The 12,002-nt window shown below is 38.6% G+C and overlaps 1 protein-coding gene across 2 annotated transcripts in view; it reads right to left on the bottom strand.

The window, feature by feature from the left end:
• The window catches only part of AMBRA1 (autophagy and beclin 1 regulator 1), a 158,822-nt gene that overhangs the window by 89,160 nt on the left and 57,660 nt on the right, over window positions 1-12,002 (bottom strand). For both annotated transcript variants that reach the window (XM_070936292.1, XM_070936284.1), the window contains one exon: window positions 11,346-11,528. In XM_070936292.1, the coding sequence (XP_070792393.1) occupies window positions 11,346-11,528 (183 nt within the window). The remainder of the gene's footprint in view (window positions 1-11,345; window positions 11,529-12,002) is intronic.

Genomic DNA, 12,002 nt, shown 5'->3' on the forward strand with positions numbered 1-12,002 from the left:
CAGGTGTCTCCTTTTGAGCCCTTCTAACAAGCAAAGTCAATGGGGAAGGCACATTCACTTAACAACTGTGTTACTAATTTAACAACTGCAGTAATTCACTTAACAAATGTGGCCAAGAAAGGTCGTAAAATGGGGCAAAACTCATTTAACAAATTTCTCGCTTAATATAAATTTTGGGCTCAATTGTCGTAAGTTGAGTAAGTACATAAATGCTGTACTTGCATTTATGACTATCCCTCCACCCTGGCAGTCATATGATCGCAATTCAGGCACTTGACAATTGGCTCATATTTAGGATAAGCTGAAGCACCCTGTGGTCATGTGATCATGATTTGAAACTCTTTTTTGCCAATTTCCATTAAAACCATCCATTGGGAAAGGTGGATTCTGTTAGCAACCATGTGATTTCTTAGCTGCCGGAAAAACCATTGTAAAATCAGGTCTGACTCCACCTTCAACCACAACAATGTATGATGGAAATTCAGTTCCAATTGTGGATGTAAGTCGAGGACTACCTGCATTTAAAGAATAATAATAAGAATTCTCTCAAGATTGGAAGATGTGGAGAGACCTGGTCCATAGAAATACCAAGAGTCAGACATGCCTGAATGGATATCATCATCATCGTCATCATCATCATCATCACCACCACCATCAAAAAGGATTCTACTACACAGAATGCTCTTCATAAGATCAAAAATCTCTTATAAGTATGAAATAAAAAGAATTCATCGCCCAACTGTTTGCTGCATACTGCAGTAGAACCCTGCTAAATGGTAATGATGAACCACTATTTGAAAATCAATTCCAAAGAATTACATCACAAATCTATAATTCTATCCTACAAACTAAGTCTTCAATGACACATTGTTAAAAAAACTGCCAATCCAGAGTTGGTCCCTTCCAACTCTGTTAATCTGTTATCATATGAATTTCGTACAGCAGTTGCCAAGGACTCAAATTGCAATCATGTCACTGCAGGGATGCTGCAATTGCTGCAACTTTGAGGGCCCGTCGTAAGTCCCATTTTTCATCATTGTTGTAAATTTAATTGAATGAGTAGTCAGTAAGTGACAACAACCTGCATCTCTTACTCCTTCTTGTTCACAGGTTTGATTTATTTTAAATCAGAGGGATAAATTAAGTTGGTGTTATCTAAGATAGGTATATTATAAATTCCATGTTCCAAAATTTTGGCCATGCTGGCAGAAACTAAGAAAAGCTGGTATCCGGAACAGAGAGATTATCCATGCTCCATTGTTCTGTGCTCTAGTTATAATGTCCACAAGAGAATAGCGATGGTGCAGCTAATTCTAACATCTGTTGCTTTAAAAATAATTCAGCTACCCATAGGTCAAATTTATCTTAAATACAGAGCTTTTAATGTTTCTGGTTTTAATAGGTGTATGTAACATGTTATTTTATTATTGACATTGTTTTAATTGTTGATTGGGAGCTGCCCAAAGTTCAATATTAAGTTGAGACGCTATACATGTTTTAAATCCGGAAAAAAAAATGCAGCCAGGATATCTCAGGTGTGTTTCAGAGACTTAAATTCTCTTAACTGGAGACCTTCAATCTGCTGTAGGAGCAAGAGCTAAAGTTTGAAGATCAGCCATTCAATTCCCCATATAAATAGTAGGCGATCCATTCATAAAAGAAGTAGAGCAAGATATCAGATGACCAAAGCAAGAACTGAGCAATTATGAATTCTTCATAATTTAGCTGCTAACATGTATTAGCATTTTTCTGTTTTAAAATTAACTGTATTTAACATTTAAAATTTCATGGGGATGAGTAGGGCGGTCTTTTATCAATTCTCCCCAAACAACTTATTTTTTAAAAAAAAGATTCTTAACTTTCATTTATTACTCTACTTCAGTGGATATATTCATTTTATTCCAAGACAGAGCTGCACAAAATAAATGGGCAGCCTAGACTAACATACTGCATATCATTAAATGTAATCAAAAGAAAAGTTGATTAAGAAAAAATATTTTAAAATAGGAGAGATGGTAAGCAGATCTATTGCTTTTAATAACTAGGAATCCAGTTATGAAGAATCTGATTCCAACAGTCCTAAATGTAACTCCTCTATGGTAGTAAATCTCCTGCATGACAATAAGAAATGACATTGTTTTATATATCTCAAATAAATAATAATCTCCAAGCACCTTTTCTATAAAGAATAGAGCTTTTATTTAATCCAGATGGTTCCTAAATGCTGCATATGTTACATGTCTTGCAAAACATACAGAACCTACCGGAGATCAGCAAACTATCGCCTATGAGCCAAGCCTGGCCCACCTGGTTTTATACAACCATGCAAGTTAAGAAGGGCCAGGGGCAGTCAAACTCCCAGAGTAAGGGATGGGTATGAGGCAGGGATCCCAGGCAGCAGTGGCATCCTATAAATTACCTCCTTAAATGGGCCCACCGGAAGTCGGGAAATAGGACGTTTCCGGCCTTTGGAGGGCTTCCGGGGGAGGGGAAGGCTGTTTTCGCCCTCCCCAGGCTCCTAGAAAGCCTCTGGAGCCTGGCGAGGGCAAAAAAATGGGCCTTCCGGGCCCACCAGAAGTTGGGAAACGGGCCGTTTCTGGCCTCTGGAGGGCCTCTGAGGGGAGGCCATTTTTGCCCTCCCTAGGCAGCCTCTGGAGCTTGGGGAGGGCGAAAAACGGGCCTTTTGGGCCCACCGGAAGTCGGGAAATGGGTCGTTTTCAGCCTCAGGAGGGCCTCTGGGGTAGTGGGGAAGGCAGTTTTCGCTCTCCCCAGGCTCCTAGAAAGCCTCTGGAGCTTGGGAAGGGCAAAAAACGGGCCTTCCGGGGCCACAGGAAGTTGGGAAATGAGTTATTTCCGGCCTTCGGAGGGCCTCAGGGGGTGGGGGCGTGGGAGAGGCTGTTTTCACCCTCCTCAGGCTCTAAGAAAGCCTCTGGAGCTTGGGGAGAGCGAAAAACGGGCCTACCAGGCCCACCGGGCCATCGTGTGCCAAAAGTGTGGGAGGTGCATGGGGGGGCACAGGGGATTGAATTATGGATGTGGGCATGCACACACACAACCCCCCCCCCCCCATACTCCCTCCGCTTTTGGCATGCAACAGCAAAAAGGTTAGCCATCACTGTTCTATGGAAAACAATTTCTTGCTTTTCCTCAATATTGCTGCCATGTTGCTCATGATTTTCTACAATACCTGCTTGTTGCTTCTCCAGCCAGCACACAATACCAACTAGAACACTTTCAGTCTATATCTATTTCCACCATTTCTCTTTAATTTCTTTACTATTTCAATACACAGTGACATTTTCTCTTTTATCTCTCCTTTGTCCATAAGTCAAGAGATTCTTAAGAACCTCCAATCCACAAAAGGTAGCCTATTCTTATCATCTGATATACTTTCCCTTCCTCTGGCATCTTACATTAAAAGCATGAATTGGCAAAGCTTCTAGTTGGCATTTTAAATTTTTTCAGAAAAAAACATCAATTTCAGACTTATAAATTAAATAATTCTCTATCAGTTCTTTGTCAATATTCATCAGAGGACAATGCAAAAGATGCATTTTCACCTTAGTAAACTGTTTTTGTTCATAAAAGGGCTATTTCTGAATTTTATGCATATACGAGAGAATTTTTTTCCTCTGCTCAATGGAGTTACATCGTTTTTAAACATTCTTTCATAAAACTGATTAGTTTGATAATCAAATACATTTGGCATTATTCAACTGATTATCTGGACAATTGTCTTTCCTTTCAGACATTATGAACCTGAAATTATGGCATATATCTTTTCCTGGTATAAATAACATTCTATAATAATTACACACAGTTCATTTGTCTGATATGTGCTAATAACAAAATCCTCCCATATTACATTCTTCAGACAAATAAGAACAAAGAAAGAGTCAGTCATGCAATTGTGTTTCAAGGGGTAAGGGGGAAAATTGTACATTAACGATTGAGATATAAAATATGTTCCTATTAATGAGCTAAGTTATCCTGCAATAGTTACAATAAAAAAGAGGGCCTGCAGAATGAAAGGAAGGGTAGATTTTAAACAAGGAATGTTGTACTAAATGGTTTTTATCTATATTAAGTAGCTAATTCTTGAAGGTGGGCAGGCTGTCAGAGTTAATGAAAAAGTGATGAACAATATCAGAGAAGATTTTCAGATCATAAAACAATAGTCTCATATATTGTATACAAGTTGGTGCCAAAGAATAAAATCTACATATTCTTCATCTCTTGCTGAAGACAGATGGCAGAATTGAGCAAGGCATTTCAAAAGACCATGAGATGCTTCATACAGATCAAGCCTAGTACTTTGCATCCATGTATATAACACTGGATTTTTTTTTACATCTAAAGAATTTTGAAACAATATATGAACACTGTAATTTGTTTGTTAGGACAATTCCCTTGCAAAAAAAAAAAGTAAAACGTAGTTTAAATAGAGTGATGTGTTTTCCTCCTCAAAACTGGCTCCAGAAGAAGAAGAGGAGGAGGAGGAGGAGGAGGAGGAGGCTCGCACTGCGTTTCCACCCAGGAAAGGGTTACTATAAATGTAAATATATGCAAAGAAAAGAGGCCAAGGAAGTCAGCAACAGATTTCTGTGAAATCTCAAAGTAAAGAAACTCTACCAGATTCTCTATTAGCCACAGAGGCAAAGTGCATAGAAAGGATAGAACACCGCAAATGCACAGAGAGGCAAGATCACAATAGAATGTGTTACCAAAAAGCCGAGCTAAGGCATACAACAAAAGCACCTTTCCCCCCCCAACTCAGCATGAAAGCAAAAGCAGCCTTGGTGCGGCTGACTGAATCACTCTCCTGAATGGAATCCTTCCGTCTGTGAATATTATCTGCAAGGGAACACATTTCCCCACAGGTATCTACCTAGCTCTGTGAATGAAGATTGCATGATGCCTTTGAGCAGTCAAATTTCTTTCCCTAGAAGACAAATAAGAGGCAGTAATGGAAATAACTGAGGATTGTTCTCGCTGAGCTCTCCCCATCACAATAGCTCCAGCAGACTGCTTCACTCCTACTTCGGCAGCCTGTGGTGGTGTTTAGGGAAAGCTATTAGGAGGCTGATGCTTCTACATCTGTCCCCTCATTTACATTTTACACAAACAAAACTACAATGAAAAGGGGAAGATACATTCATTCCCTTGTGCTTCCGAGTGGTTAATTGCTGGTGCATGAAAATGACAGCTCCAAAGAATAAGGAGTTTGCTTTTACCATGAATTCTCTTTTCTGAAGATCACTCCCTGCTGTTTTAGGAGAAGGTGCAAGCTCAGATGATCAAGTTGAAGAGGTATTTAACAGCAATAGAAGGGTATGAAGGGCTGGCATTTCTATCCCAACTGGTAGCATTACAAAATGAGCACAGATTGCAAAGGAGCCTCCATCTTCCAAGACTCAGCTGGAGGCTGTCTTTTTGAGGATCATCCTTTACAGGTCATATTCAAAAAGCAATTAAAACAATTCTGTAATTCTGTAATTCTGTATTTTAAATTCAGAATTGTAGCAAGGATAATGAACAAAAGAGCTAAGAATTTCTTCTCCTACTAGAAAAATGCCCAGTTATAGTTCTGGGGAAAAGTACAGGTATTCCTGTAACCTATGACCACTATTGGGATTGGATTTTCCATTGTAAATAATGCAGCTGTGATGCTAGATGTCATGTAACTGCATTGCTTAGCAACTATAATCATGGCAATCCTTGTTGCTGTCATTAACTGAGAAGTGAGTAGCTATCTCTATCGAAGCCACTCTGGGCTTAGTCCCATCCAGTTCCTACGGTAGCCTCTGTAGGTTAAGGGTCTGCCTTCACTTTCCCCACTTGCTATCTCCTCTCCATCTTTGCCTTTTAGCCATCCTGCACTCTGATGCGGAATGGCAAGCAGCCCCAGAATGGGACTGCTTACTATGGGACTGCTTACTATGCTATGGAAGGCTGCAACTGTCCCTATCCAGTCCCAGTCACCCTTACCCTGCATTCCAAACCTCTTGCGGCCCTGTGTTCCCCATCCTAGCTGGCCTGCTATCTTCTTGCTCTTACAGCATGCCTGGCCTGGGCTGATAGGCCAGGCTTTAGCTTGGGGGGGGGGCAGAGTCAAAAACAGCCCAAGAACCACATTGCACCAAAACACAGCTGTGCCAGGCTGGCCTTCATACTATGGGGGGAAGTGGGGGAAACAGCTAAAAGCAACCCCAGAGCAGCAATGTGCCTTCCACAAAAACCATTTGTCTTTGCTAAAGCAATGGGGCATGAAGCGCAGCCCGGCTTTTTGGTGTGCCACAACTCTGGGTTGCTTTGGGTTTTGTTTGTTTTGCAGCACAAAAGCCAGACCTAGTTCAACCCAGCCCAGCCATAGATGCACAGAGTAGCAGGGGGCCAAAGGGACATAGATGGGGTGAGATAGTTGGGTGGGAGGTTGAAGTGCCCCTGTAGTCAAGTGTTAGGTGGGCCATCAAGCACCCAAATTTTGACCACATAACTACAAAGATGCTGCAACAGTCATAATAACTATGAGCAGTTGTGAACAAATGATATTTGCCTGGGATTTATAAATTACATTAAAGTTTGATGCTTCTTTTACTTCTTTTACATGTAAAGTCAATTAAATGTGATGTGTTTCCTGGTAGATGTGCTTCTATGTTTGGAATCGTTGTCCTGCTATGATACACACTTGTGTTTTAACTTCAGCTGGTGTACATATGACCTGGTAATCTTCTGTGGGATTTATGCTTCTTTCAATAATGGCATGCTAATGAGGCAGCAAAACATTATTATCATTATCATTATTATGTGTAATATCTCAAATTTATTTTATACAATTTAAGAAGGCATACATCATATTCTCATCATTTACACGCAACAACCATCCTGTGGAAGTGGGAATGAGTGACTGGCTCAAAGTCACCCAGGTGTCTTTCATTTTGAAACCATGACATTACGCCTCCTTAATTGACAGCTGATATGAAATTCCTATTTTAAAATACAGTTTTATGGTTTCTGTAGCTCATAACAATACCTACATAGCCTAAAAAGTTTCACTCCTGGATTATCTGTCCATACAGTTTCCCTCCAGCTGTCAGGAGAGTCTCCAAGCACTTTTTGGCAAAATTAAAACGTTATTCTGGGCTTCTTTGTGACACCTTGGATGATTTTATGCTGTGGTCTCAGAGTAAATACGATTCAAAGTAAATACTTTCATCCTAAGATTCTGACCATGGACTGGCAGATCCTCAGTTTTAGTCATTTGCTTTATCCATCGCTGCTTTTATTACAAAGGTCTTTTAAAATCTGAATGGGGCATGACTTGCCTCTAAAATCTGAATAGTGAGAACTTCGCTATGATGAAGATATCCAAAGTTTATCAGAATCACAGAAAGTAGTGTGGTCTAAATCAGATCTAACTGCTTGATAGTTTAATGAAGTAACTGGATAACTGGGTCTAATTATTCTTTTAACTGGCTCAGTTAAACTAAGGGAATTGATTATTTTTTCACACCAATACAATGCATGTTAATGACTTTGTTTATTGCAACAAGACAATTAAAAGAAAATCAAAAGGGGGCAAATACTGTTTTACAGAACTCGAGATCAGCAGTATAGAAGATTCCTCTATTACCAAAAACTTAGTTATCTGGTATATAACAGAGGGTTTTCTCTGATATAGCACCCACATTTTTGAATGCTTTCCCTAGGGAAGTAATTTGGTTCCTACTCTCCCTGTAGTCAGAAGATAGTGAAGTACATTTTTCATCAGACTTTTAGCTGTCCAAATGATTCTTTACTAGTCTGAATTCACTTCTAATTTTAATTCTTCAGGTTTTATTGTTGTGTTTTATATGTTTTATTTTATTATAGTGAGCCTCTTTGAGTCCTCATATAAGGAGAAAAATACAATATATATATGTAACGTATTTTTCAGAGTATAAGACCCACCAGAGTATAAAACGCACCTTAGTTTTTGGGGAGGAAAATAGGGGGGGAAATTCTGCCTACCAGGTATTCATCTGGCTAGCATCCTTAGCCTGGTTAGCTTCAGTACATTAGTTAGCTCACTGGTTTTGAGGTTGGAGCTAAAAAACAGCTTCTAAAGCACAGCTGATCGTCGGAGGGAGCAGCAATTAGAAAAGCAGGCAGAATGCAGAAGATCGCTTCACTCGCAAGCACCACGTTGAGGCTGAAAAACAGCTTCAAAAGCACAGTTCTGAGGGAGCTCGAGTGACTAAAGCAGGTGAAGCACAGAAGGAGTAAGAGAAGGCAGCAGCTGTTCCAGGTAACCATTTTGGGCACCGCGCATCGCATTTTCAGCCTCCAAACGCATCGCATTTTCGGGCAGCGATCGGTGGTGAAGTGCTTTGGCGATCCCGGCAGCCTTGAAGGGTTCTCAAACAAAGCATTTGGAGGCTGAAAACATGACACACAAAGCCGAAAAACACAAGCCATTGTCGGTGGCAATCTCTGCAGCCAGGAAGAGGATGTACAGAGGCTGAAGGGTGGGGGCCGGTGGGTGGGCGGGGTTATATTTGGAATATAAGATGCACCCAAATTTTCAGCCTCCTAAAAGTGTGTCTTATACTCCGAAAAATACAGTAATCATAATCATTTGCTCTCACAGATTCAGGAAACAGTTTTATTAGGCCAACTCACAGACCATTTAATAAGGTAAAAAGATAAAGACAATAATAGTGAAATTGTGGTGTCTGCAAATGTAAATGAGGGTTGGAGAAGGCTGTGCTACACTGGCCTTTACTTAAGACTCTGCAAAGTATTGCTAAGAAGAACACCAACAATTGATCCTTCTTTGCTTAAACATCAAATAAACTAATGCAGTATTCTACATGGAGATGAAGGAGAATATAGCATCTGCAGAAATACAGAATACCATGGCAAAAGCCTGACTACTCTGGGAGGAGATATAGTTTGAGATTAAGAAGACACCTAGCTACAAATGTATGTATCTTCTTAGACTCAAAAATTCACAGGGATGACAACTATAGTCATGAAATAAATAGACAGATGCTACCTGGGAAAACACTATGACTGATCTAGATAAAATATTAAAGTAGAGAAGCATATTAACAAGAAAGGGAATTTATGGTTTTCCCAGTTATGTAGCTGTGAAACTGGAACATCAGAAAGGATGAACAAAAAAACTTAATTCCTTGAATTGTAGTGCTGGAGAAAACTGTGGAGACCTTGGACTAGAAAATGAAAAGATAATTCATTACTAAATGTACCCTGTTTCCCCCAAAATAAGGCATCCCCGATAATAAGCCCAATCGGGCTTTTGAGCGCATGGCAATAAGGCCAAGCGCTTATTTCAGGGTTAAAAAAATATATAAAACCGGGTCTTATTTTCAGGGAAACACGGTAGTAAAATGAGGCTGCTCACTGAAAGCTCATATAAAAAAGCTAAAGTTGAAATATTCTGGACACATAATGTGAAAACAATGAAGACAATAGATTAAATGATCAATAGATTAAAACCTAAATTTAAAAGATGTTCAACAGCAACTGAAAAAGATGGATAGTAGACAAAGAAGTATATGTTAAAGATGATCCAAGAATGAGCTTATAAAATTTAAAGAAGAATTCACTGACACAAACATAGCAAAATTATGTCGACTGTATCACAAAGTATCATAAATGACTGAACGATCAAACAATAACAAGCTATAGATATTTACTGGTGACATGAAAATATAAAGTCATTTTTGACAAATTTCTGCCCAACATAATCAATAAGAAACATAATATCTGCAAGAAAGAGCTAAAAATCTCAACATCTATATTAAATTAATAATTTTATGAGGCTAATATGATAAAAATTATAAAACCTTCTGAGATCTACAGTAAGAAATACTATCATGAAAGGCCAATAAAACAAAACTCGATCCATATACTTGAATACTTTTTCCTTCTTCCATCTTCCTTTTTCTCTTTTATGTTTCTTTATTAATTACTCAATAGCAGCACGTGGATGATCCTGAGTTTTCTTTTTTTTAGAGAGAGAATCTGGGTCATACCTGTTTAGTACTTAGATGAGAGATCAGCATGAAATCCAGCTCAGTGGGTTCAACCAGAAGTTTTAAAAAATATTGAAAGAAGATAATAAGAAAGCACTTCCATATTGTTCACAAGACTCAATGGAATCACCTGAATTACAGGAAAGTTGATTGCTTTATTGCTTTGTTAATTTGCTTGGTTAATTTGTGCTGACCTACAGTAGGAGTGCCTTTGCACAACATGATCTTAAGCACCAATTGCATCCATTCCTGGATCAGGAAGCTTTGCTTGCTTCTAGTCATGTCCTAGCCACCTCTTATTTGGATTGTCGCAATGTACTCTCACTGGGCTGGCCTTGAAAACTATTCAAAAATTATACCTGGTCCAGAATACAGCAGTATTACTAATGTGGGTTAGACCTCAATATGCTCATTGGATCTATTCTGTTAGCGTATTGATTACCAGTAAGTTTCTAGGTGCGATTTAAGTTGCTAGCGTTCTTCTATAAAGTGCTTCATGCTTCAGAGCTAAGACATTTGTACAACCATTTCCTTGTTATTGTTTTTGTTCATTTTTAAAGATCAGATAAGGTTGGTATCCTTTGGTCTCCATCAATAAAATATCATAATCGCATGGGATTCAGGAGATGTGCATTTCCTGTTGCTGCATCTGCCCTTTACAACAGAACTCCCATCACTACCACTGCATATCGCCAAACCTGTGCTTTCCTTTAGGCAGGGCTTCAAGGTATGGCTCTCCCCACAGGCATTGGGCTAAGATGATATGTGAACCTAATAAATTTGTGTACCGGCCATCTGTCTCCTCCCGGCACAGATGTTTTTACTCTTGTGGTTCTTTTGTTTCTTTCTATTTTGATGTTTTTAATCCTTTCGTAAACCTCTCAGAATCGCTTGAGTGAGCACCCTTAGAAACTGAAGGAAGTAGGAAGGAATAAATATATAAATATTGATTCAGTGTAAATTACATGTTTTAATGCTTACATTTTTTATATTCATTGAAACAACAGAAATGTGATTCTTTGGACTGATACTTTGATTTTGACAGCTGAACAGATTCCCAGTATTCCGCTTACGTAATTTGTCATCCAAAGGATAAACAGCTTGAAAAGTCAGAGAGGGCAGCAGTGGGTACAATTTGTCTTCCATGCATTTAAAAAGGACAAATTAATCAGTATTGTAAACTCTAATTTTGAGGAAAAGGTGTATTCAACCTACTTTTTTTTTAACATGTACAAAGCATTTTAATAATAAAAAGCAGACAAAGTATAAAATAATTAATGCTTTGTGTTGGAATAAAGAACTTACTCAAAGTCTTCAAATTCCAGGTCATTTCCTTCTACAGATGGACCTGCATTCTCAGAAGTGGAAGCAGAAGATGAGGAAGAGCGGAGGCGATTTTGCTGATACCGCATGGAGCGCTGGCGAATGCTATCTCTGCGTGAAAGATACTGGATCATTCTCTGGGCATAATAAGCAGCAGGTGACAATCTGAAAAATTAAAATACTGCTGTTAGCTCAAAACAAATCCTATTTGTTTCTTGATGTTGTAGGATTATAATGCGATATTATTATTACCTAAATCTGTATCAAAAATAGAGGACTTGCTGTAGTTTTTCAATCTGGATTGGATTATGAGCTGGAGATTTCTGCTTGAATCTAAAATCCTTTGTGTTTTGTTAATGTGATTTCAAATTCACTATATAACAGGTTAAAAAATGATCAGAGTAATAGGAAGGCTGATTACTCCATGCTATGAAGGTTTAATGAAGGATTTAAAAAGCAAGCTGAATACCTATGTGTATTTTTTAATTATTTTTTTAATTATTTTGTCTTTATTTTTTTGTCTTTGTCTTTGTTCTTTTTTCCCGTCTTTTCCCTTGAAAGCAATAAAATAAAGGATGGGGAACAGCTGGCACAACATTTTACTATGTTAGTTATTAAGGTTACTTATTTTTTCAAAAG

The sequence above is a fragment of the Pituophis catenifer genome, unplaced genomic scaffold (genome assembly GCF_029215685.1).
Source record: "Pituophis catenifer annectens isolate HBS135680 unplaced genomic scaffold, rPitCat1.0.hap2 SCAF_1, whole genome shotgun sequence".
Lineage (NCBI taxonomy): Eukaryota > Metazoa > Chordata > Lepidosauria > Squamata > Colubridae > Pituophis > Pituophis catenifer.